Consider the following 26,536-nt stretch of genomic DNA (forward strand, 5'->3'; position numbering starts at 1 on the left):
TTGTCGAGTTAGTACGGCTGTCAAAAGCGGAGAGCTCTCATTTCTGTTAGCAGAAATTCCTCTTGCTGGAAATACTAGGCCAAAGGGATTTCCTGGGTGTACGTGAGGACTGAATTTGGCAGGGAGGTGTGGAAATGTACAATATACAGTATGTATGTAATGTATATTATAAATCATATTAGTACAGTCAGCTGTTGAATATATAGTATTTGCATGTACGTGCAGAGCATTTATTTGGATGGTTGCCTGGCTGGCACAGGACACAGCGGGGGGGTGTGTGTGTGCAAAAAAAAGACTGGTCTCTTTTTATATGTATAGGATGGGTGTTAGAGGCATGCAACCTAGCAGGACCCCTTTGTAAGCTCCTTTACCTATCAGGTGTACCACAGGCACAATCTGATGCCTCTTGGCAGGCCAGATGAGCCCTTCTGTTGCTAGCAGAAGTTGGATCAGGCCTAAAGAGTTCTCTCAAACTGTATTTTGAGATTCTTTTTTTTTTTTAATTGCAATACAAATAATCGTTGCATTAGTACAATGAAAAGTAAGAAACCCTCATGTACATATTTCCGTTCTCCAGTGTGTTATAACCTCGGTGTTGATTACTAAACCTGGAGGCTTTGTTAAGCTTGAAGGTGATGCCTTTGCTTTCACTCTCTTCATGCCAGAAAAGGAGTGGAAAAGGCATAAAAGAACCTTAAAACTCCTGGGTTGCAAGGAGAGGAGGGCTCTCCTGGGGAAGAAGCTGCCTTCCAAAGATGTTCTTGCCAGCACTGGTGTAAGGTCTGGACTTGGTGCAAGAAAGGCAGGGCTTTAGTGCTCTGACCTGTAGCCTATGGAGTCTACTGTTACTTAGGCAGGGTCTTTGCCTTCGCTGTGTTACTTATTCTGGGGGTGGTGGAAGATCTCGTAACTTGTGCAACAGCCCGTTCCTGATTTGCCCTCTGAAACCCAACCCATGGCTTTTAGGGAGAGCAGTGCTTACTATGTGGTCCCTATTGTAGTCAAGAAGAGGTATTTGGTCCTCATTTGAAGAAATGTGGGTGGCTTTGCAGGTCATACTTATGACCTCACTTCAGCTCGAGTGGTGCTCTAGCTGGAGGGAGGGGAAGAAGGGAAAGGAAAGGTGTTGACAAGACCCCCCACCTTTTCTTTGTACGTATACAGTGCACAATGTTTCTAAATAGTGTGCAGTGATATAAAAAATAAATGAGAAGCAGAGGAAGTTCTTTAGTCTGTATTATGCAGACTGAACACAATAATCCCTTTTAATTTCCTCACGCTGTAAATAATGATTGCGATGAACCGGTCTAAGTTCAGGATACCAAACTGATGGGCTTTTTCTGTTCTCTTTTGTGGACAGGTTGGCTATATCCAAATTGGATCAGAGCACATGCTAATACAACCAGTGAATACATCAGAGACCTCATTTAGTGGAAAAGAACACTTCATCAGGCATAGGCGATCCACAAAACCAAGCCATCCCGTGAAGCCGCACATTCCTGATGAGCACTGCAGGGTTGTAGCAGGTGAGCTTGAAGTGCCTCGAGAGAACTGCCATGAGTATGCAATTACGTTTAACTGTTGTTCTGCCAGATATGTCTGTATTTATTCAAGTGTTGGGGCAGCTGGAGCAGTGAAAAATTAGCATGCATTAATGAATCCTTCTGCTACTGTGGGCAATAGTCGCATCACAGATACAGCATATGCCCTAACAATTTTTGTAACATTCAGTGTGTCAGAAGATGCACGTTACGACGGGTCAGAGTAAACTTTCGCTTTAACCGTGTGATGTGACTGCTGCTCAGGCAGGTATTCGTGGTGCTGTTAGCAACGGCCCAAATTTTGAAACTGAAGTAAGTGGTGAGGAGTGCTCTTTCATCTCACCTTTCCACTGGAGTTGAGCCAAGGAGGCGTGGGTAGAATGGTGAGCCTCGCGTTTCAGGATGCAGAAAGCGTCTCTTCAGATACTTCCATGAAATTTAATCAGAAGTATCATCTGTGGAGTCCAGCTTCAGGGATCCAGCTCATTGCAGGATGAAAAGATATCTGGAGAGGGGAAGAGATGCAGTTTCTCTTGTAAAACCATATACTTTTGGCCTCTCGTGTGTTATCATTATTTCCCTCTAGCAGAGCAGATGATCCATAACAGAGCACATGGTCAACTGGGCAGACTTTGTAATTTTTTTTTTTAATTGCTTTTGTATGGGCTTATGTGCATTTGAAACTGCCAGGTGTAGTTCGGCAAGGTAATTTTTTTAACTATGAACTTGATTTTGCTTTTTCTTTCTGGTGTTTGACTCATCAAACTTAAGCTCTAGCTGTCATGCTGTATGGTTTTTTGTTTCTTCTGAGTGGCAACTTTTAAATTGTTTGCTTTAAGGTTTTGTAAGAATAATTTTTTTCTCCCCTCTTGCCTTGTATGAGAGGGAATGAGCTCATAGAGATGGCAAAGAAACTTTGAAGGTCTTCGACTTTCCTTGGAGATCTGTGAACTCAGGATTGAGGTCTGGGAGTCCAAAATGTGATATCCCTAGGCTAACTTTAATCTAACTAGTTTGGATATCAACAGCAAGGGTCCTGTGTGAGTTAGGTGGTGGAGTGCTTGAGCAGTTTTTGTCTGCCATCCTGTTACACTGGCTGTGGATCCATAGCAGCTAAAATGCAGATGTGCCTCGTGTGCATGAAGCTGTTCTGGACCAAACAACAACTTCTCAGGCAATTTCTAGCGTTTTTCTGCTTATATAGTTTAGCAATATGAGGTGTATTGTTTCAGTGCAGTATAACATGAGTTAGGAGGTGAACCAGCTTCCTGAGAAATGGCCATGATTTAGATTTTAATTGTGTCTGGCAGTTGATAGTAGGCATTCTCTAATGCTCTGGGTTCACTTTCCAGTGTTATTCTGACACAGCTTGCCAGTGTTAGGATCCAGGGATTAAATTCTATGGGTCTCCCTGGGTATGTGAGGTGCTGGTGGCATGTTCCAAATTGCCGGTCTTCAGCTGTGACCCAGCGTGACGGTGTTAGTTGTTTTTTAAAAACAAAACCAAAGTGATGATTGTGGGTCTGATTTTAAGCTCTAGTGTCCCTATTGGAATGGGAGACTAATAGCAAAGAGATCCAGTTCCTTGGTGATGATGGTCCTGCCAATATTTTTCTCCTGTCTTTCACCTTCCTCTGGTCAAGGCACCACAGAAGGTCAGTTGCATTACTGTATTTTTTTCCCTGAAAGAGTGGGTGCACTGCTGCAAACATTGCAGGTGTTCTGATGCTTAGCAGCTTAAATCCTGAAAAGATGAGGCTGCCTTGCACCCTTTTCATTTGGGTGCGTGCTTTTTGTTTGGTGTTAATGATAAAACAGCTGCTGATATTATTATTTCAAGAGAAAATGGCTAACTATTCACTGATTATATCCTGTCTTCTCCCATTTTTAAAGCCAATCAGATTGTCAGCTAGTATAAACCGGTCTAGTTTTTGGCTTCTTTTGAGCAATTGAATTGTATCCTTTCTGGAAGTAAGTCAGTCTGGGTGGGTTGCAGAGAGGCTATTTTTTATGAACTCTCTGAAATTTCTTCTTTAGGTTTCAGTGTGCCTCTATATTCTTTTCTTTTATTCCTTTCCTGCTCCATTACCCCACCAATATTCCAGCTTCTGCCTTCTACTGGATAGACTGCAGATTAAATGGAGGCAGTGGGTCAAGGCGTCTGTGCTGTCCTCTGCTGGGCTGCCAAAGGGACAAAACGGGAAGCAGGACTGGCAAGTTTAGTGGGTACAAGAGGAAGACTCGCTAGGTTGGGAACAGTTGAATGGTCAGGAACAAGTGGTGGTGTTGGGCAAAAAGGGACAGTGGGAGGCACAAAAAGCTTCCTGGGAACAGCAGTGGAAGGAGAGGTCTGAAGGAACTGACTGGAATAGACAGCCATGAACTTAGTTTGCCTGTATATCTGATGTTTTTGTATCTCTTGGTTTTTTTTTATTAAGCAGGGCTGTGTAGCAGCAGAGATGACCTGTGCTTGCTCTTCAGGTTGCCTCCTAGCTGGCACTGCTTGCTGCGAAATCCTGTAGCCAGGACCTTTATTTTCTCTCGTGTGGAGTTGAGCTCTTAGTTCAGCAGGTTTATCGTTCTCATGTGTTCTGACTAAGCCAATCTTCTTTTTGATTTCTCCGAGTATGAAATCTTGGTTCTGGTTAGAGTTACAGATCCCCTGTGTCTCTTTTTAGAGGAAACATCAGCATTCAGCACCACTCTGGTTTTCTAGCCAAGTACTGTATGTAGGTGCTGCAGCACTGTGTTCATAGAAAGTGTGCTCCAAAATTCTTACACTGTAAAATAAGACAGATGTTAGTTAAAAGCTGAATTAAACAAAAATGAGTCCAGGAAATCTGCCTCATCCCTTTGCCACTGAACCTTTTGACCTTCTGTCTAGGGGCAGGGTGCTGCCTGTCCTTGGCAGAAGTGAAATCCTTTCCCTGAGAAGAAAGGAAAGGAAATTGGAGAGACATTGGGTAATTAAATGGGATTGCAGTTGGAAAGAAGAGGTGAGTGGGATCACGACTGTAAAAATAAGACACTAAATGGGGACACTGAAAAAAAGTGTTTTCAGTAGCACCTACTGCTTCCTGAAGGCTTCTGGGAACCCACTACATGGTGCTCTTTCCTTCTGTGTCCAAAAGGGACTGTGAATAGACCCCACAGTTGCTGCAATCCTCCCTGGAAGCTTTGTCCCCCTCAGGCTGGCAGGCCCTGAGCTTGGGGAACCTCATGGCATGGGCTAAGTGGACCCTTGGTCTGACACGATGTGATTGCACTTAACTCTGTGTGTCAGCAAGACTGATTACGTATCTGTTTGCTTCCTAATCCACAGGCAGGCTGAGGAACTAGAATTCCCTGCTGCAAGCAAAGTGGGTGAAGTCGTATTTGTTGGGCTAAGAGCACACATGCACACCTACTACTATAGCTCAGCTCACGCAGAGGGGGTGGCTGGGCCACGTGGGCTGTGTTCTGAGGCAGAGGGAGATTGATAGTCTGATGTAAAATTTATTTAAGGCTATGTATCTTGTTCTGTGACTGGATTTTTTTCTTACCTGATGCTAATTGAGGGGCTAAACTGGGACGGGATTTGCGGAGAGCATGGGCTCCTCTGACTGTTGTATGAGACCAGGATTGCTTTAGTCCTTTCCCCAGCAGGTAGGAGAGGAAAATCTGGGACTGTGTGATTTTTCTGCCATGCTCCAGGATCACACAGGAGTTTGCAGAATGACTGGGAACAGAATTTGTGTCCCTTGGGTGCTGATTCTGTGTTGACTGCAGGCTGGCTATGCTAAAAAGGGAGCAAAGCACCCGACAGCTGCGCTGTGGGGAGTGCTGCTTGCTCGTGCAAACAGCCTCCGCTTCAAGTAGCCGTGTCATAAAATAATGAAATTGCTCATGGGCTTTGCCACTTAAAGGCAGACTCCTGAATGTTTTTCATTGTTGTGGGAAAGAAATGTAAGTCATGGCTGTTAATAGGCTTAGCACGTTAATGACCTAATTGACTCCTGTCTGGTTTGGATTAACTTTTGTGCACAAGAAGTTTAGAAACAAAAAAATTAATCCTCTCTGACACACAAAAGGTCCATTCCTAATGAAATTGTGTGGAAATGATGATCTGGGGGCATGCTTCCAGAAGTTCTCCTGGGAAAAGGTCTCTTTACTATGGTACTCACCAACATCGCTGGAGTGAAGGACTGATCAGATTTGCACACGAGGTTGTTTTTCACTGACTAATTTGGCTCACCCAGGCAAAAACTTGGCAGGAAAGAATGGAGGTTGTAAATATGTGGGAAATAGTCACACGTTAGACGTTTTAGGTACACATCCTGTACTGTGGAACAACATAGTCAGAAAAATACATGTCTGTGTAAATACAATATAAAAGGAGTATTTCTCGAAGCCACAGAATTGCCATGCTTGGCAATTTTCCAGTCCTTTGCTCTTGTATTTTCTCAACAGACAAGAATCGCCTCTAAAGATATTTCCTTCTTAAAATGATATAATTCAGTGCTACCTAGCACGATCTCGTATTATTTGGGACTCAAATATAATAACAAAGCATCAGATCCTTAATTTTTAATTTAGTTATTGAACATATCATAAGCATTTTAACAGGGCTAAATTGCTCCATGGCAAATTTCTATTGGCAGCAATGGCCCTGTGATACACAAACCTAATTGACTGTAAAATAAGATGCATGGTGATGTAATGACGTGGAGGGGGGACGAGGAAAGCATTGTAAGAAAGGGAGATGAATTTAATCAGGAAGTGCCATGTGTCAGCACTACTGAGGGGATAGAGACCACAGCTTCCTAAAGGCATTCCTCTTGTGTTCCTCCCAGAAGTGTGATACTTTCCTCACCGACCCCAGCCATGGGAGAGGGAAACTGAGCCCAACAGTTCCCTGAGGCTAGGTAGTGCTAGCAGTCTGGTTTGAGAAGTGGTTGTTAAATTCTCTAAAAAACTCCTTTAGTCTAAGTGGCGTAACATGTCCTATATCACTCGAAATTATTTTCAGAACTGCAGAACTTTGTGGGAGCCAAATTTCTCCCAGAATAATCTGTAAAGAGGATTGGCTGTAGTCAGGAATGGGAAAGTGCTTAGAGTCTTGCATGACTGGATCTTTGAGATTTGAATCTGAAAGTGCCTACTAATGGGTTAAAAAAAAAATCCCAGGTCTGTAGTTTCAGGGCCGATGTTTTAATTCCTTTGTTTAAATTCTGAAGTGTTCCAGCAGCAAAAGACGGATCCCATCACCACGGGCCAGGTGCTATTGTTAGTCATATGATATGTGTATACGTATTATTTTTATCACCTGTCATCGAGCAGGAGAAAGAGTTCAAGTCGCAGTGCACATTTCTGCTCAGGCATGAACATGAGCCCCTGCGAAGCAAACAGAAAACCTATTAAAAGGTTTCCAGGTGCATATGCTGTGAGGGGGTAGGAAGGAAAGGTTGGGTTTCGTTTGCTCTGAAGCATGGCGTCATTAGGAACATGGGAAATAGCTTCATACTAGTGATGTGAAACTTCTTCGGTTCTCATCGTGACACTGGGCTGTGTCTGGGGTACAAACCTGCTGTCACACACTGTTCTGATTTGAAAGAGCAAGTTTGACTTTCTTGTCTAGTTTTCCTTATGGAGAAAGAATGGAGTCATAGGGAATTTTGTAGGTTTTGATACATATGAGTATGTGGGTAAAAAAAAAAAGATATCTTACTGCATCATACCTGATTTTTGCAGTGCCCTCAGGTTTGGCCTAGACTTCCATGAATAAACTTCTCAGTTTGTGGGGACGAGAGGTAGCTGCAGGGCTATCTCAGGTACACCGGAGAGCGAGCTGCTTCCATTGCCCTGTCTCTCTGTGACCTTGTAATGTACACAAAAAAGCTGTTGCCACGTGACAATATCCACCACATCCAGGGCTGCAGTAAATGGATATAGTTAACTATCAATGAACAACAGTAGTTTTAATTGATTTGCTGAGCTCTGTTCATGTATTTTGCATGTTTCCTATGCTGTCAAAGTCTATGGATGGGAAACAGTTGTCTTTTTTTTTTTTTCTTGATGAGAGAAAATGTCGATGTTAAAGATGGAATCAAACCATGTTATGAAAGCCTAGGAATCTCCTCTAACCATGTCATAAAACCTTGTTTCTTTGGGAAAAGTAAGTTGTGTTACTACTTTTCCAAAGGTCTCCGGTGATGGATTAAAGTCCCCTTACATAGAAGGGATTTGATATAAAATACAGCCCAGGAGCATGAGAGAGAGAGAGGAGCAGCTTGTCTTTGGAGGCAAGGTTGTTATTTCATGTTTATGATGTAGACATCATAAATTACTCTTAAATGTGGGTTTCCTTTAAACCCTTTTGTCAGTTTATAGGAACCAGTTTTCATTTAATGCAAATGTGCTGCATGGAGAGAAGCAGATGGTAAAAAAACAGGAAGATCAATATTGTAATTCACAAAATAACAATGCATTGCTTCTCTGTATAGTTACTTCTCAACCTATTTTAACAATTGATCAAAGCTGGCAATAATTTAAATAAGTGCTAGTATGCAGGTATCAAATGTAGGGACCGCTTTCCCCGAACAGGTATAAATCCTAAACACATGTTACTGCTACGTTGCATTTTCCCATCTTTAATCATTGTCTCCTAGCTGTGTTTTCTCTGCAGGTTTGACTTGGCCTGAAATAGCAGTTGTTAGGGCCAAAAAACCATGTGCACTAAAAATAGAGAGATGTAATGCAACCGGTATTAGTCCGTATTAGGAAGCATCTGTTGAAGAATTAAAGCAAGGATTTCAACAATGGGCTGTACAGAAGATGTAATGTGATTAAGTGTTTGCAAGCATAGAAGTATTCCCTGTATCAGAAATTCAGCACGTTACCCATGGGAGTATGTCTCACTTGTGTGGATAAATCCCTAGGTTTCTCCAGGTCCCTGCTCTTCCAAACAGGGAGTCTGGATTTTCCCTGTAAGTGTGTGATTGTTTCCTTATGGCTGATAACCAGCAGCCTTTTGGAGCAGTCTGTGTCCTTTTCCATCACATGTGGCAAGCAAAGTTTTATTGCTGGTCTGTTCTGGATGAAGCCCTTAGCATGAGGGCACTATGGGTAACATGGAGGGGGAGGGACTCCAGTTTCTTCTTCCTCAGCTGTCAAGGTGCAAAAGAGACCAAAAAGAGGACATGCAAATACATGTAGTGTACAAATTTCTTCCCCTTCCAGAGCTGCATACAGTAGAGCTGCACTGCTCCTTCACTTGGTTGCTAATAAAACATAGTGCTGGTTTGGAGCTTAATGAAATCTACACTGGCAGGTGGTGAAGAGGAGGTAGGTTGTCTGGTGTACACCATCCTGAGAGAAGGATGGTCATGGATATTCAGGTGATCATTCTGGCTAGAAAGGCAGACAGGCTCCAAGGAGACTGAGGTACATCACTTACCTTTTAGCTGTCTTTTGCTTTTTCCATATCATAAATCATAGCTCAGGGTTAGAGCCAAGAATTGGGACTCTGTTGGCCTCAACTCCTAATGTTGTTTAACCTTTGACCTTCAGCAGATATCTTGATCTCTCTTATAAAAGCTACCAAGCATTGGGCACCTACATGTTTGTGTGGCCCAGATGGGAACACTTTGGGACAGGTTTTGCCTCTGTTCACAAGCTCCAATATGCCTTTGAAGTAGTTTGTATGAGTGCACAGTCATAGATGTCCCAGGCTGTGAACCCAGGACTGAAGGCACAGAAAATTAGAGGTCATTTAGTCAATAACCTCTAACTCTCAAGCAGTCTTTTTTTTTTTTTATTTGCAAATCAGCCTACTAATTCTGAGCTGGTGGTACCAAGAGCCTCTGGATCTGAAGGTTGCTCTGTAAACTGCCAGTTTCTTTCTCAGCTGATCTGTTCCCTGTGTAGTTTGACATATTTGTATACATTAAGGATTAAAAATAACTATTACGCTACTTCTTACTTCTCTTCGACCTACTGAGCCAACACCATTATGGGAGATGAACTGGTATTCTTTACTGGCATTTTCAAATCACCACGAGTAAATTTCCTGGCTTTCAAGGAGGTCTGTGCCACCTCTCTTGAGGTGTAGGTGTAATGGTGAGGTCAGACGGTGGGAGAGGAGCGCCTGGTTTGGCAAGTCCCTGAGCTCTTCCAACCTCAGCAGAAGGAATCAGAGCTCAGCTGCCAAAGCCCAGGATGGGCTGGTAAGGCTGGCAGTTGTAAAAACATTCTCCACAAATCAAGCATGCTCACTGAAGACTCATTAAAATAAAATAATCCTGGAGGCCAATGATGCCATTTTTCACAGGATAACTGCAGCCAAGCATTTTGTAGTCTCTAAAGCCCTGAAGTGGATTAGGACTGTGCTTTGTGATTGGTCTTAAATCTGCTGAGTTTAAGTGATCAAAACTGAGGAGTCAGGGTTCAGTCTTGTGTACATCACTCCTGATCACATGGACCTAATTATATTTGTGTTACAGGATCTTCTCCCACAGCCCCAAGCAGGTTGGGATCTTTGTGTTTCTGTCACAAAGGAAATCAATTCAGCTTCAGAGAGTTTACAGCTAGTAACAGAGCAAGTCAAATACAGGATGAGACACTGAGGCACAGAGGCTAACAGGGAATGGCAGAGCAGGTATTTCCATTCCTACTTTTACCATTAAGCAGTGCTCACTGTGCCAGCTTTCTGTAACATTAAGTCATCTTCTCTGGCTGTGTTACATGGGTGAGGCCTCGTGGCTGGCTGGAAAGCCTGCAATGAAGGTGTCCTTTTAAAAGGAATGGGTGCACATAGTTCAGGAGGTGGCAATCTTTGAACTTAGGCTGACAAATCGAACCAGCGAGCAGGCCGAGATTATAGTACTTATCCTGTGCTCTCTTACAGGCCTCACATTAAAGGCAAAGTCCTGATGCAGTAAGTTGATGTTTGAGTATGTTTTGCAGAAGAATAAGGTTTTAACTGACGTGTCCAAGCCGCAGACTAACTTGGATAATGATCCTTGCAATAAAATCTCTGTGTTGTTTTGAGATGCAGCGCAGAGTTCGTGACTTCTGTCTCAAATTCTTGTTTGCTGCTGTGCCAGACAAATAGTCATGAACTTGTGATTTGGTATGAAAGTGGCGGTGGAAAAAAAAAAACACAAACCAAAACAACACATCAAAACCAACAAAACCAAAACCACGAACCAAACAAAAAACCCCAAACCTACAACAGCATTTTTTGGGAGGTGGACTGGGGAGCAGTGGACCATGCTGCTATGCAATGATCCTTTTTCCTACTAGTTGATGCATGATTTTGTCTGCCATTGTAGTCAGAAAGATACTGGGGGTGCATAACCATTTTGCAGGACAAGGCACTAAGAATGAGAGGACAGCTCTCAGTCTGTAATCAGCTGTGATTTGAATGAGCAACCATTTTTCATCCTACCCACTGGCATCATTTAGCTGTGGTAAAAATGAAATCCCAAGCTTTTAATGAAGATGTAAAAGACCATCACACAGGGATGATTTTGTGCTGTGGCCTGGCAGAGGTGAAAAGGCTCCATGTTCCCATGGCTGGGGAGTGCTGGCTGTGGCAGATACTCCAATAATGCCTGTTTGTCTTTGTTTCCGTCTTCAACCCTTACTTGTGTCTACTCCGAGGCGGATGCCACAGGACAGGTGTCAAGGAAGGAACTGTGTGGAGCAAGGCCCCTGGAGCTGAAGTGTAGTTTCTTTTTTCCCCTCAGGAGATCAGTGTTTTGAAAAGAGCTTCTCTCTTGTATGGATGAACACTGCAGCTGCAAGGTGTCCCGTGCACAGAGCTTTGGATGTAAAGCCCGCAGGAGGCAGTGAAGGGATGTTTCTGGTGGCATCCATGAATTTTGAGCTGGCCCCCTTTATGTGCCTGTGGTGATCTCCCAGCTCTGAGCTGTTCCGTGATCTGTGGTCGCTCTTTATCTCGGGCTGTGGTAGCACATACCCTTCAGTGGGCTGACTTCTGCAGCAAACGTTTTGTCATCCTGGAAGGCTCAGATCTCTAAGCCTGTTGAAATCTGCCTTGCTTCTAACCAGGAGCAACTGGATCCCCACGCTGAGCAAACAAAGTTGCTGCCTTGTACAGCTTGTGGGCATCCACCGTGGTGATGCGAGGCAGTGTTTTGAAGAAGCTGCTCAATAAATCACTTGGAAGCAGCTCTGCTGTGAGATCCAAACATGAGTAGATTGATTGAACTGTAGCATATTTCTCTTGATGGGTTTTAAATGACTAACTCTTCCCTGTGTTTCAACTCAACACCCCTTGGTCTTAATTCAACCTAGGAAGGAAGCCTGACTGTATTCTGTTTAGGCTTTGCTTTTGCTCTGGTCCTTGGATGTAAATGCTGCTGCTGACTTCCCCTTTCCACTTCACTTCTGGGCTTCACCTTACACCTTGCCTTCTTGATTTGAAATGAAATCAAGTCATTAAGCTAGATTTGAAAATTTCTTTGAAATTAGTGCAGTGTCTAGATTAAATAGTAATGCCCAAGAGACACAGATGCAGTGTAATGATCTTTTAAACACACAATTGACAGCCTTTTGAGAGGTGTTTGTATCCTACTGCTGGTAACAGAAGCTTGATGGCATCCTGTCCCTCTGATAATTCAGCAAACTTCAGGTTAACTAGTAAGCATATACCTCAAGAACTTCCTTTCTTTAATTTCTAGGTTTGCTTTGTGTGCAGCATCTCCTTTTTCTTTCTCTGTTTTGCTTTGGAGAGGTGATAATTTTTACTCTTAAGTGAAACTAATAAAACCTGCCTAATGTGAATACCATGAAAGATTCTCTAGAAGTTCCTGGGGCGTAGGGAGAACTAACATTAGCTGTTTGCCCCACGTGCGTGCTCTCTCTTCCTTTTTATGCTGCTGAAGTAACAGCATAAAGGAAAACAGAGGGTGTATAGAGGTGTTAAAGGGGTCATAGGTGAGGGGAAGTTGGCACAGGGCTTCCTGAGGAAGAACTGGAGAGGATTTTTAAGGCAACAGTAGAAAAGAGCTTCTCGGGAGAAATCTGGTCTTGCAGGAAGGACTCTGCAATTTTACTTTTATTTGTGGCTTTTGTTGAACTGCATCCAGAAACTTTCAGTAGGTTTAACTAGAATGAGGTAGCTAAAATGGCAAAGGGAAAGATCAGGGAGAAAAAACGTGGAAGGCTGTAGGAGAAGAGGTTGCTTTTCAGATGAGCCTGGGAAATCCTGTTGGAAGGGAGGTAGGAGGAGCAGGAAGAGATTCTGCAGTTACCGCAAGAATGTGCCAAAACCCAGACAGTGCTAGACAGGGCTTTTGGTGTCTATTAGGAAAAGGTCATTTGGGGCGGTTGCTTTGGAATTGTACATCTGTTGGGTTGCCATAAAAAGCACTGAACATAAGGAGTTTCCTACTGAGGCTTCAGAAGAGCTCTGCTGTGCTTCTGATCACAGTAGGGACTATGTTTTTTTGTCATTCTGAGGAAGATTTCAAGGCTGCTGGACCACAGAATGTGATACCGTCATGTTGCTTTGCAGGTTACTAGCCAAAGACAGGTAAGACCCTGTAAATAAAAGCCAGCTAATGAACTTGTGTAATGTTACATCCATTTTATACTCAGGATCTGGGGGTGCATCGCCCTTCTCCCCTCACCTAACAGTCCTGAATTTGGTGGAATTTTTGGCCAGATAGACTGTGTAACACCCTGTCAAAGTGCCCGGCAAAGAGTAATGTCCCTTGTGCCTACTCATCCGCAGCACATACGTGCTGCGTTGTAGATTGACTGCTTCAGCTCGTATTTCACATGAAATTCTCTGACCTCTTAAGGGGGGAACACCTGACTCCTAAAATAGCGTGCAGTTTGGTTATGTGTGCTCCTCACAATGTAAACTCCTCTGACAGGCTCCTGCCCATGTTTTATGGCCTCTTATGCCTTCACACTAACACTTAACATCTGCACCACAAAATTTGTAACATCAGTTTGTTCAAATAAAGAATCCACCAAGCATTTAATCCTTGTTTTAATGGCTGATGTTTATTTTAGTTTGGGGTTTCATGTGCTCATGGAGGGATTCTCTGCCCGTAGTCCATAAATCATGCGGGGCGGGAGTGAGACTTGTGCTGGCTTGTTTCTGAAGTGAGGGTCTAGAGATGGGGGTTTTTTGATGCCTCCATAAAGTTGACTCACCTCAGGTATGAGTTGCAGATGTGTTTAATGAGGATTTTTACTGTTGGTTTTGGATCTTTCTCCTCTTCATCCAATGTCCGAGATATTTGGGATGTGTGTATTTCTTTTGTTCTATTTGTGATAGTTCATCCATGCAAATGATGGTTGTGTTTTCTCCATGTGCTTGATTATGCTGGAAAATTGTTTGCATGTGTAATAGGCAGGAAGATGCAAATAGAGACCACTCTGAAAGCAGCCTTTGGCAAGGACAAAAAGGACAGAAAAAATAAAGAGGTTACCCTACAGAGAAGCTACAAACTTAAAAAGGGAATGGGGAAAATTAAAAGTGACACACGCTCACTTTTCTGATCAAGTAGTCTGTGTTGCTTTCCCTAAAAAAAACACCATTGGTGACGACCTGAGCTCTTCGTACGCTCCCTTGAGCCCATTACATGTTGCCTGCTTTAAGGGCTTGGTAGGCTTACGCTTGGACGATGTGAGGGTTGAGAGCCCGGATTTCTACATTAGGTCACTTTGGCTGTGTTTCTAGGGAAGCCTGTGGGGTGGTGGTTTTCCACACACAACCTCTAATCCCTACCACCCAGTGGAAAGCAGCCAATCCACAGCTTCAAGTAGAACTCATGGAAGAATGGGGGCCAGAGACTCTGTGTGAACCAAGACTACTCAGCAATCTGCCCAGGAGTCCCTTTACACTGCTGCTCTCCAGAAATCACACCTTTCAGAGTTTTGCACAGCTGCCTTCTGCAAAGAGGTGCTGAGCGGAATTGGCAAAGCCTTGCCAAGTCCTTCATCTGCCTCTGGAGGAGGGATCATGCTGGGCAATCTCATGGCAAATGACCATGGCATGATCTCTTCTCCCCAGAGGGCAAGCTAGCCTAGTGTAGTGGGTTCCTCCTCTGACACAAAGGTGGTCTTTTCCACCAAAAAGGAGATTTTTGAAGTGAAAACCTAGTGTACTCTGAATTTATTTTATCATTTGAGTCTAGGCCTAGCCTCCCATAAGGGCAACTTCTCTATAGGTAGGAGATTTACACCAGCTAAATACTTTTAATTCATGTTAAGGAATTACCGAAATAAGAATTTGATGGGGAGGTGCTGTTACTTCCAGAAAGGTTCCAGCTGCTAGCAGGAAGACCCAAAAGGTCAATGTTCTTACTGAAGTAATTTGCCTTCTCTTCCTTATTCTCTGACTTATCCCCGGGTATTTGAAAGAGAACCTTGAAAGTACGGCAGCTAAGGACATGTGGCTGTGCAGAGGGAGGGATGGGTGGAATGAGACCAATAAACAAACAAAGGAGTTTTTTCACAGAGGTTTGGTGAAATCATCTCCTTTTCATAGTTGGCAAATTGAAGGTGCATTTGTCTTTTCTTCTTTCTGGTATCATCACTCCAGTTTATTTTATTACCTTTCTAAACCACTTAGAAACACAGAGATCCCCTGCTCTATGGAAGCTTTGCCATGATTGTGCACTTTCTGTGGCTGTTCTGCAGTCCATGTGAAAAGAAGCCTTGTAACTTGGTTATTTTCATCCTTGCTGCTGGCATGTAGCTTCCATTATTTATAAGCACCCCAAGTTTTCATTTTTGGCTTGTCTGTGGGCTCCTGTCTGTCTTTTTAGACCCAGAGGGATATTTCCAAACTCTCTCAAAAAAGATTCAAATCAAATTTCATGGTTGTTTTCTCAGTTTAAATTATGTACCAAGTGTTGACAGTTGATGCCTTGGGCAGAAAAGCCTGTACAGAGCTATACTGGCTGAGAGATAGACAACTCAGAATGGGGATATGGGATGGATGTGTGCAAATGTGCATATTGACAGGACAGAAAATGTATGAGCGAAGGCAGAGGGTCCATTTCTGGTGGCCTTTGAGGGACTTACAGCTGATGGAGTTTATCACCCTGAATACAAGAGGGTCAGTCAGGGAAAACTGATGATCTGGATGTGAGTGCATTTACCAGCCTGGGAAAGTAGGGAAATTCAAGTTGAATTATGTAAGGGACCTGGTAAACAGGCTGTGGAAAAACAGGATCAGTGAAGACTAACTGAGATCTGCTTGCTGTGGGATGGTGCTTTGCAAAGAGAGGGTCTTAAGTTAAATTAAAAAGTGATCCTCTCCTCTGGGAAATGAGCAGCATGTGTAGTGTGACGTAAGAGGTGTCTGTTTGATCGTCTATTATGGTCTGTCCTGTGTCACTTTTGCATTGGATGTTGTGTTTATGCTGTTTCGGGACCTGTTGTGTGTTGTGCTCCCTCTTTCATTGGAAGACATCAGCGTTAATACTAGTGTTAGTATCTTACCCATAGTATAGTGCAGGCTGAACAGTAAGATGTAATTGCAGTGAATCTTGGCAGTTTTGTTTCTTATTGCAAAATACATTTGTTTTAGTGACTTCATTTGCTTTTCTTTCATTTTACAATTGAAAACATGAATATATTTTTTGTGCCTGTAATGAAATGAGTAGATTCAGTATCAGATCTGAACTTAATTTCTCCCTTGTTCATGCCTCAGCTGCTTTGCACATCTGCCTTTGAGCTGTGAAACACATTTCACCTTTTGGTTTAGAAGAGGACAAATGACTAATACATTAGTCCCTTAGTTTGGAGGAAGGAAGGTTTAACTTCCATGTTTTAATTTTTGTGTTAATGATAGCTGACTACTGCTTTGCTTTCTAGGCCTGGACTCCTTTTCACAGGTTCTCGTAGCTTCAGTTCATTAAGGATCAGCTGGTCAAGGGAGTCCCCTGCTTTTGGTACACATACCACAATAAAGAGGCATGTGAGCTCTGCACGTAGGTGGCCGGTGACTGCAGCTGCTGGTGCTGGTGCTCATGCCAATAGCAATAAATGAGCAAAGAAAGGTCTTATCTAGCCTGACCTTCTGCACTTTTGGGTTTCATCCAGAGACTTCTGCAATTGGCCAATAACGCATGTTCCAAAACAATCTGACTTAATTTAAAATTTTTAAGACTCTAGCTTATGTTCTGTTACATTGCTCTAGTAATGCTGGTAGCGAGTGAAAAATGTAACTGATGGAAATATTGACCCTAGGAATATCTTACAACTTCCCTGGCTAAGGAGAACCTGCAGAGTCTAGAATGTACATTGGATCCCAAAACACAGTCTCCTATGCTAAAGTTTTCTTCAACAGATTCTTCCTTAATTAACACTTGTTCCGAAATAGTGGAATGTTACTCCTTTTACAAGCAAGATCTCAAATTTCTGAAACTTTTGCAAGAGCACGACTTCTTGGTTTGAATAACAGGTAATCTTATGCTCTTCTGGACTTCTCTTTTCCCATCCTCTTTCCTATCTGCATGTAACCTGTTGGTCTCGTAAGAGTCTGCACTCAGATGTACTTGCAGTGGAACCTCTTGGTTGCTTGTTTTAATCAACAAAGCACATTTTAATTAAAGGTCATTGGATTCTGAATGTGCACAGGAATGTTTGCTGAAAAGTGTGTTTTATTATGATCTGCCAGCCTTAATAAGTATTTTGACTTTTAGAAAAGAAGAGACAAAAGAAAGTGAAGTCAACCAGTGACTGGAGGGAGAGAAGAAACGCCATTCGACTTACCAACGAGTACACGGTAGAAACTCTGGTGGTGGCAGATGCTGATATGGTCCAATACCATGGTGCGGAGGCTGCCCAAAGATTCATCCTCACCGTTATGAATATGGTAAGTAGGCACTTTACCCTCAAAAGAAGAGTCAAGAGTAAACAGGTCATATCCAGGGTAGATTAAAGCTGGCTTCCTTGACAGCTGAACTGGGAAACTGTTTTGTCTTGAGGTATGAGGAAAGGTTTGGGCTTTCTTGTGTTATGTGCTGCTTCTCCCCCATCTGTGTCATTCCCTGTATTCACTTAAGGACATCACAATAAAAAACGGAAATTGCAAGTTTTTGATTAGGAAATATTCCATAATTGTTCAGGAGTGGTATTTTCTTTCATGTTTTTTGTACTGCTATGGTTTACCTTGGAAGAGAGAGAGTATCCTGGAGTGGATAGATCGTCTTGTCTGACATGATGTTTCTTGGGTTCCTAAAGATTTCCACGGCCCATCTGTTTCATAAGAGACATTTCTTTGCAGTGGCCAGTCAAAGTGTTACTGAAGACAGCAGTCATTGATTTCCAGCAGAAAAACTGGCTTTAAGTCAGTTAGAAAGTGCTTATCTCAGATTTTTACATAATTAAAGTGCTTTCTACAGCAAGGGAGGAAGCCATGGCAAACATCTTGCCAAACTGCCAGCTGATCTCTTTACCCCAGGACCTCCTGTCCTGCATGGAGTGGTGCTGATCATACCTCTAAATAGTTGATAGAGTTGGGCTTTCACAGCATTCTAGAAATTCTGGAGGGAATCTGCCGGGAGCGGGGAGAGCCTTTTGAAACCGCAAGCTCATATGAAGTGTGGGTGTTAATTTGTTAGCTGTCCTAGTAGTTAAGCTTTCTGTCTCAGTTGATAAGGGAACACAAAGCCTCTCACAATGAATGCTTGCTCTCTCACTTGGCAGTGCCATTGAAGAGATAACGGCTAAATTGGATGCGGACACTGAAAAGTCTGCACAGAGGTGGCAGGGGTCTTTCCAGAGGCATTTGCACAAGGAAGCCTTGGAGGAAGCTTGTATTCCTCTGCCCATGCTATTGTAACATCCAGGAACCGGTCATTCTCCTGAGTACTGCTCTGTTGTTGTTCAGGAGCAGCAAATTGGCTTGGAAAAAAGTCAAAGTTCTTAACAGTAATTGGTTGGTCATGCTTCCCAGTGGAGAGCTGAGTGATGGATGCTCAGTGCATAATCCGGCTATGGGACAACAGCTTTTTAAGACGTCTTGTATTCCTTTATCAAGCACTGGTGTGAGGGAGCTCTCCTGTAGTGAAATGCTTTGCTGATTAAGCAGGGGGTTTGTTTAACTAGTGTTTTCCTTTAACAAGCTGCTTTTCTCTGTCCCTTCCTCTGCCTCTTATTTTGCCTTCTAGCATGCTGTGACAATAGCCACTTAATAGGGCTTCATTGTGTCCCTATATTTATTTGGATCGGTTTGTAGGAAATGTCTTCTTGCGGGAAGTCCATTCAAGTCACTGTCACTTCAGGGTCTACTTACTGGCTTTCTTGTGTTTAAGGATGTGTTTTCTGGGGGCACAAGACCCTTATACTTCTGAAAGCCACGGTCCTCCAGCTTTAAGTTCACATACCGGTTTTGCAGTGAGCAGGCAGAACCTAAGTTCATCTCTGAAGGAATCTGCTCCTCAAGTCACTTTTTGGACTAACAGAAATGCATATTCAGATGTAACGTGTGTGTCAAGGCTGAGTTCCCTCCTTATTTCAGATTCTTGGGACCTCGAGAGAGGTAACGGGTGCTTTTTATTTTCAGTGGCAGCCCAGCGATCCTCCCCCAGTCTGTTCTGCACTGATGCATCAGTGAGATAATAAAACTTTGCCACTGTGTGCCACAGTTCTTCTGGGGCTGGGATAGGGCGTTATGGCAGTGAGAGTACTTTGAATGTGTCTAATCATCTGTCCTGATGATCCTCATGCCGAAAGGTCAATTATTTCAGTGTAGCCATTACTGTATCTCAGTGTTGTGTAGCTTTATCAGCCTGTGGTTATTGTTAGGATTGAGTCCACTGATGGACCAAGTCCTGATGGCCGTGAATACTGTTGTGTGTCCAGGCAGAGGACCTCTGCAGAACATCTCATCACACGCTTGCCAGGTGTGAATGCATATGTGTGGGGAGGTGCGGGTAGATGGGTTGGGTTCTCTAAACCCATTTACTAAACAAATATTGAAGCTTAGTTTCCAATGCATTTGGCTGATGGACTTTTAAGCTGGGTTCTGATGCTGTAGTGTGAGCTCACCCCTTTATTAGACACTAGAGAGTGCACATGGAAGAAGAGTCTTGGCTGAGGAACACATTTATCTGACATCTCCCAAGGTGCAAAGTCCAGCTGAAATGCTTCCCACCGTTTAGTCATTGCTCCTAGGGGCTCACCCATGTGGTTTTTCTGATGTCTGATAGGATTTGAATTTGTTTCAGCTTTTCAGCCTTCAAAGGAGCACTGACAGTCTCTGTCCTTTGTCTGGCCACCTCTGTTCCCACACTTGTAGGAATGTAATACCTTTCAGGCCTCTACTTCCCTGAGGAAATTGGTTGTGAGTGGCTGGCAAGATCAGAAGATACTGGGGAATAATGATAGGCAAACACATAAATGGCATCATTGCATAAATCCTTTATTTTGAGGCTATAAACCAAGGTGAAATTCAAGGAAATCAAAGGGAATTTTAACATTCCATTTTCATCCCAGAAAAAAGAATCTGAAGAGTAATTCAGAAAATATATTTCAGGAGAAGAGGTAGGATAGTAATGGGGTTTAGGTAGGCCTTAGCTGAACATCACCGGGTCACACTCTTTGGGTGATGCCTGAACCAGCCACGGTGAATCTTTGTGTGGTAGTTTCTCATCTGTAAAACTGTGGTATGGGGAGTAGCACAGCCCGAACTCCTTAGGGCAACATCTGTTACAGCCGTCTCTGGTGCAGGGCTGGTGGTGCTGTGTGTAACCACGCAAATGGAGACCTCCTGGCTGCTTGGGATCTTGGTTTCCTGCCTGCCTCGGTACAACTTCGGGCAGCCTGCTCTAACTTAGTTGGGGGACAGGATTTGCCCCATGATATTAGGCAGTGCTTATTCAGCTACACTGCAGGATGGCAGGCTGCCTCTAAAAGAAACCAGAATGTTAATTTTGGCTTGGATGCTTGCATTTAAGCAAATAGAATATTATTGGTCAGGGGTATATTAACTTAACTCCTCTCTGTAAGCCATTACGTTTACTGTCAAACCACAAAACAAGCATTAAGAGGTCTTATTAATGCATTTTATATTTATAGACATTTTAAATAAAGTGATCTGCCTTAAAGTATTTAATATCTATTTATGTTACAAGAATTTCTGAAGGGAAAAAAGTCACCATTACAAAATACTGTTTTATTGCTCCCTTGGTAAATGAGAATCTTAGGGAAAAAAAACCCACCACCCTCCTCTAGAATAACAGCTAAGAAACACAGCAAACCCCTTTTGCAACCCAGAAATAACAGGTAGTAGCTCATATAGCACACACTGTGTGTTTAATGATATTCTGTAGTTCTGACCATCCCCCTGAACAGAGAATAGATTCACATTAAAGTTACTTGTTTTTTCTGAAAGCCCTGCTAGAGGTGCAAGCTCTTCCATTTACTAAACTAATATTTGAAGTTGTAAGACAGATTTTTCCAAGATCATGGAATAATTTCCCTCCAAGGTGCTGTGTAACGTATGAGTAGGAACAAGCATGGCTATAGGGCTTTGAGTTGACTTTTGTTAAATCACCACCACTAAAATGAAATCTTTTTTTGTTTCAAGCAAGGTATTTGACTCAGCACGATTTTCCTAATGGGCGATTCCCCATGGCTTTTTAATAATACTAAGAAAAATAAGCTGATGAAGTAGTTATCAAATGCCACCATGTGCATCTGCAGCCTTAGTGAAGCAGCGAGTTCACGGGCGTGCTGGATGTAAGGACATGGAGAGGTATCAGCAGAATTACAGACATGCAAAACCAGCTAGTTAAATATTTATGAGCAGCTCATATATACTTCGTATATGAAAAAAATATATATTTTTTTCCAAGTTAAACTCCCTTGGTACTGAGTTTTTCTAGTGTTTGCACTTCAGTTCTTGTCTCCCCTCTGCATCCTTTGGCTTGAGTGCATCTCCCATTTCCTGGCTTTGTTCATACCCTTCTTCAGTAGCTGCCAGTGTTTAGAACTTCCTCCGAATTCCGAAACAAAGTGCCTTTGTGGTAAAACACATTTATTTTGCTCACCCATTCTCTCAGTCTGCATCTGGCAACTATAATTTCTCGTGGCATTTCATCTATGTGGAGGCTATTTCGATGGATGATCTGTTTCTTATGAAGTCCCATGTTGCTCTTGTGACACTTTGTGGCTTTATCTAAACTGAACTTCAGGTTTCTCAGCCAGCAACTAGAAGACCAGTGCATTGACTTTCTCATTTCTTCCCCCCTGCATTTCTGTGTGTTTGCTCACAATAGCTGCCATTGTGGGCTTGGTTTGGAGCAGTTTCCGAAACATGAGGCATGCACTGATTTCTTGCAGGAGTTTTATGCTTTTGTTGCCTCTTGTGTTTTCTTTTCATCTGAGTGAAATGGCCAGTAAGAAGGAGATTCTGCGCTCCTAGACAGGCAAACTGCACTGGCCTCTGCTGTGGCTGGCCTTCGTAACTTATGCCTTCAGTTTCCTGGAGAAAACCCTGGTTCAAATGATTCTGAAGCTCATGTTAAATGAAGTATGAGACCCTTTGGAAAGTTCTGATCATGCTATAGTGTTTTTAACAACGAGGAGTGACTGATTTCAGCTAGTACCGGAACAGCAAGTTGTGAGTGTTGGCTCCTTGCAGTTGTGTAGAGCTAACTTTGCAAACCAGTCCCCTTCAGACTGACTCTCTGAGCATTTAGGGATAGAGATGTCTGAGTTTCCAAGACCACAACATAGTAATTTAAAAGCTACTTTCCATGGGTTTGAAAACATAAAAAAAAAAAAATAATTTTTTTTTTTTTAATTCCCTAAGTGCATTTTTTTGTGTGTTTCGGAATAAATTACAACTATGGCTTGGTTCTGAGCTAGCCTTTTTCTGAGAGAATACAGCATGCAGGGGTAAGTTACTGTAGGATGTGTTAGTTCTTCTACAGCTGTTGCTAAGCCATGCAATTAGTGTGGAAGCTCTTTGCAGCAGCAAGCAGTAACTTGAAGTTAGTGATCTTTTGGATGTCATTAAGAGGGAAAATTTTTATGTTGTTCTTTGGGAATAATACTGGTTTACTCTCTGAAGCCTTATTTTACACTCTGCATATCGCTTTTCATTTTGGATTTCCTCTGTGAGAGATTTTTCTATGTTAAAGCAGCAGATAAAATAATTTTTATCATGCATGCAGTGATGGATTTATATCTCTGTGCTCTCGGGGGCTGGCACATAGAAGCTCCAGAGCTGCCACTGATAATCAGCTCCCTTACCCTGATCTGGAATTTTCATGACGAGAACAGGGATGTAAGGGAAAAGGATATAAATTTGATCACTGTCTACCGATTTCTCTTTTTGCTCCAGCAGCCCCAGGAGAAAGAGTTATGTCAACTGTATCTCATAAAGAGCCATGAATATGTTCTTTTTCATAATATTTAATGGGGTAATTTGAAAGCTTGGCTTTAGGTGGGTGTTAGAAATCCTATAGCACTTTTCAAAACAAGTGAAAGACAACCTCAGTAACCTGACTAATGCTTCTGCTGTCCAAACGTCGTCCAGCAGCCAAGGCAATGGGGAGGCTCTCTTGAGTGTAGTGCTTAGGGAAGAAAGAAGAAAAAAGTCAATTTACCCTCAGGGTTGCTATTCTGAACTCCGAAACATCTGAAACACACACGTCTCCCTCCCACCGTCCACCTGCAGAGGAAGCGCTTGAGAATTTTTAAAAAAATCAAACTCATGTCGTTTAGTTCCTCTCTTAGTCCAATTCCTCATGTCTAGGTTGTGCTTTATGCGTGCTGGGGCAGGCCTGGACAGCTCGTGCCAAAGCTGCATTTATTCTGTCCCTTCCATGTCAAAGCTGTAGGGAGAAAGAAAGGCAGGAGGAATGCAAACAGAGGAGGAGGAGAAGGGTGATCCTGTCTCCAAGCCTTTCTGTTTTCTCTAGGGCATTCTGTGCAGTAAGGCTCTCTCAGGGAAATGCAGATGAAGGAGGTAGATGTCAGAGACAGGCTTTATTCTTTTTGTTGTTCTGCTCCACTTCTCCTTCCATTTTACTATCTGTTTTGCATGACCCTTTACCCTACCTCTTGCTGTTTCCAAAGCGCACACTCTGCTTCTGATGGTTCCTCACAGCATGGAAGTCAACATGGTGTAGAACTTCACCTGCAACAGGGCAACGGGTGCTCAGGATCACACTACAGCCAAGCTTATCACCTCCCTTCAGCCCACTGACGAAGAACCTCCGTTGCTCTTCCAGCCAAGCTGCTCTCTGGCACTGTAGGGATGTCCTAAATCAGCACCCTTTGCATTTTGTTCCACAGCAGTGTGTTAATGAGTTTCATGGAGCTGACGCTTGTGTTCCCAGCTGCCGTATTTTATTAAAGGGTTCTAAAATACCCCAGATATTTTTTACTTTTCCCCTGCTGGAAGTGGTCACGATAGCCTCAAGGGTGTGATGCAATTGCAGGCTTGAGGGAGGGTGGCCCGTGGAACTGCGAGTGGGAAGGGAGTTGTCTCTGAGTCAGTCTCTCTGTTAATGCATGCTGTCCATGCAGCAGGAAATCTTGAGAACATCTGCACTAGGAAATCCCATTCCTCCTCCCCTGGTACCAATTAGCTACCTCACTTGGCACTTAGCTCACGTGCCGATGATAGCCAGTTGGACATGGTGGCTGAACAGCTTTGACACAGCAAGCCTGTGGGGGATGGTTCCTTGCAGGCTGGGTGAGAAGGGCAGGAGGTGGTCACTGTCATGATGGAACCCCATTCCTAGCAGGAAAGACCTATGGATTTGAATTCTTTCGTTTTAAAGACACCTGGATTCCATGACAATGCTTCCTTTGGGCACATCCTACCCTTCACAGTCTGGTTTGACACTGGCTCTGTGCTGCCAAAATGGCCGTCAATAACCTGCGCTGAACTCAGCCTCATGTTTTTTTCATCAAGTCATTTAAGGTCTGTTTGTCTTCTCACTGGGGTTCCTTGTAGCCTTAAAGACTGTGATGTGAGGCGGTTTGGGTTTCATTTAAAAGGATAGTGTTTTGGTGCAGCTGTCAGCGGGGGGCTGCAGGGGCCTCTCTGAGGAGGGATGCACAGGGCCTGGTGCTGGACACTGCTGCTTCCAGACGCCTCTGCAGTGGCCTCATCTCGGGGCACAGCTGAGCCCATCAGAAAGGCTGTTGGCACCTCTGTTAAAATGCCTTCAAGAAGGGGCAAAAGGCTCCATAGGCAGTGAGGTAAAAATGTGAGGAAAAATGCACGTGAGCACCCAGGTCAGCGGAGGAGAAGGGAGCAGAGGCTGCCCTGCAGCTGTGGAGAGAACATGACGGAGCAGGTGGCTATTCCCTGAAGGATATTGCGGCCTGTGGAGAGGAGCCTGCGCTGGAGCAGGTTCTCCCGACAGGAGAGGACTCAGGCTGCAGCAGGGGAAGAGCGAGTGGCAAAGAGGAGCTGAGGGACAGACCACAACCCCCATTGCCCACCCCTCTGCGTGGCTCTGGAGAAAGAGCTAGAGGAGTCGGTAATGGAGGAGGGAAGTTGAGCCTAGGAAAAAGTGGTGGGATGGGGTGAGGAGAAGGCGTTGTTTTAATTTATTTTTTATTTGTGGGTGGGCTGTGAAGAGTTCCCAGCTAAATCCCTGTAGTCCTTTCTGTATAAAACTTTACAGGGGGCTTCTGCCAGCAGAAAAAGAAATAGAAGAATCAGTGAAGGCAGATGAAGCTGGAGATGTCTCTCCCCTCTTCAGCTTGGTTCATGAAAGCAGATTGAAAATTTTATGTCTGATATTTTGACAATGTCCTGCAGTTGCTGGATCATCTTAAATCACAGTGCAAATGTTTTCTTCAGTTGAGCTTGTTATGATCATACTTGAAATCCTGAGAAACAGTGCAGAGCGCTATGAAACAAATTACTGTTCCTCTGGCAACTGTCTATCCCTCTCTGAGAAAAATTTTTGAAAAGCCATTAAGAAATTCTTTACCCCAAGATGTGGGTATTGTTAGCTATCGTACTGTCTTGCCTTTTGCCTGTAATAAATCATCTACTTAGAGATTCATTCTTGTAGATAAACAACTCATAAGCATGGCCAGAACATGCACTGCTGCTTTTTCTTGCACCACATCTTCAAAATACAGCACATTGTCTATCCAAAAACATCAGGTGAAACACTTCTAGCCAGTACACCTGGATTTGTGCCGCAGTGATAATCAGCAGCCTGTCATTATCAGAGTCTGGTAGGCCAGCACTGTGCTGTCAGGCACGTTACAGTATGTTTACCTGTACGCACTGACGCTGCAAAGGAACCAGTCTGGCTGCGTTAAAGCAAGCATCTCCCTTTTAATCCCATCAGAGCTCACAGACTGAAAAGTCTGGTTCAGGATCAGAGGCAATCGGAGTGGGGGTGGAAGCAGAGCTAGCTGGAGCAGATCTCTGATGAGAAAGGGTCTGTCTCCTCTAGGTGGGTTGTGCTTTAGTTGTGCTGAAGTAGAGCAGCCACTTGTACCAGTCAGGCTTATTTAGCAGAGAGAAAGGTTATTGTTCCTACTAGGCAACACAAACTATCATCAATCTGGGGCTTCTTTGGGCCCCATTTAAGAAAATAAGCAAACAAAGCTTGAATAAACAAGCAAAGTAAAGCCTCTTTAGCATGCCTAGTGTATTTTTGGCTTGGTATTGAATTGTTGGTGCTGCTGGCTATGTAGAGCTCTTCTGAGATCACTGATGGATGCAAATACAAATGCAGTCAAAGTTATTCTTAGGACAGAGAGCACAAGAGAAAAGGAAGGAGGACTGACAGGCTTCAAAATGACACGCTAAACTCTCCAGCAGCTGGTTCTTGCTATGCAAGTTTTGCCCCTTTGGAAAACAGTGGTGTTTGGATGTCTCCGTGCTGGGTCTGGAGGCAGGCAGCTTGTCTGTTCTGATGGAAAGGCAAACACCATCATCCATTAGACGGAATGATAAGAAACTCATTGATTTACTCTCGTTCTGTGAGCAGAAACTTTATGGGAGGGTCAGAGCTAGCAGTGAGCTAGGC

General features: G+C 43.5%; 1 protein-coding gene across 1 annotated transcript in view; it reads left to right on the top strand.

Moving 5' to 3' along the window:
* Positions 1 to 1,390: 1,390 nt before the first annotated feature.
* Positions 1,391 to 26,536, top strand: part of ADAMTS17 (ADAM metallopeptidase with thrombospondin type 1 motif, 17) — a 175,757-nt gene continuing 150,611 nt past the window's right edge. The window contains exons 1-2 of the mRNA XM_010157450.1: positions 1,391 to 1,526; positions 17,216 to 17,388. Of these exons, the coding sequence (XP_010155752.1) occupies positions 1,391 to 1,526; positions 17,216 to 17,388 (309 nt within the window). The remainder of the gene's footprint in view (positions 1,527 to 17,215; positions 17,389 to 26,536) is intronic.

This window comes from Eurypyga helias, unplaced genomic scaffold (genome assembly GCF_000690775.1).
Source record: "Eurypyga helias isolate BGI_N326 unplaced genomic scaffold, ASM69077v1 scaffold9208, whole genome shotgun sequence".
NCBI classification, from domain to species: Eukaryota; Metazoa; Chordata; class Aves; order Eurypygiformes; family Eurypygidae; genus Eurypyga; species Eurypyga helias.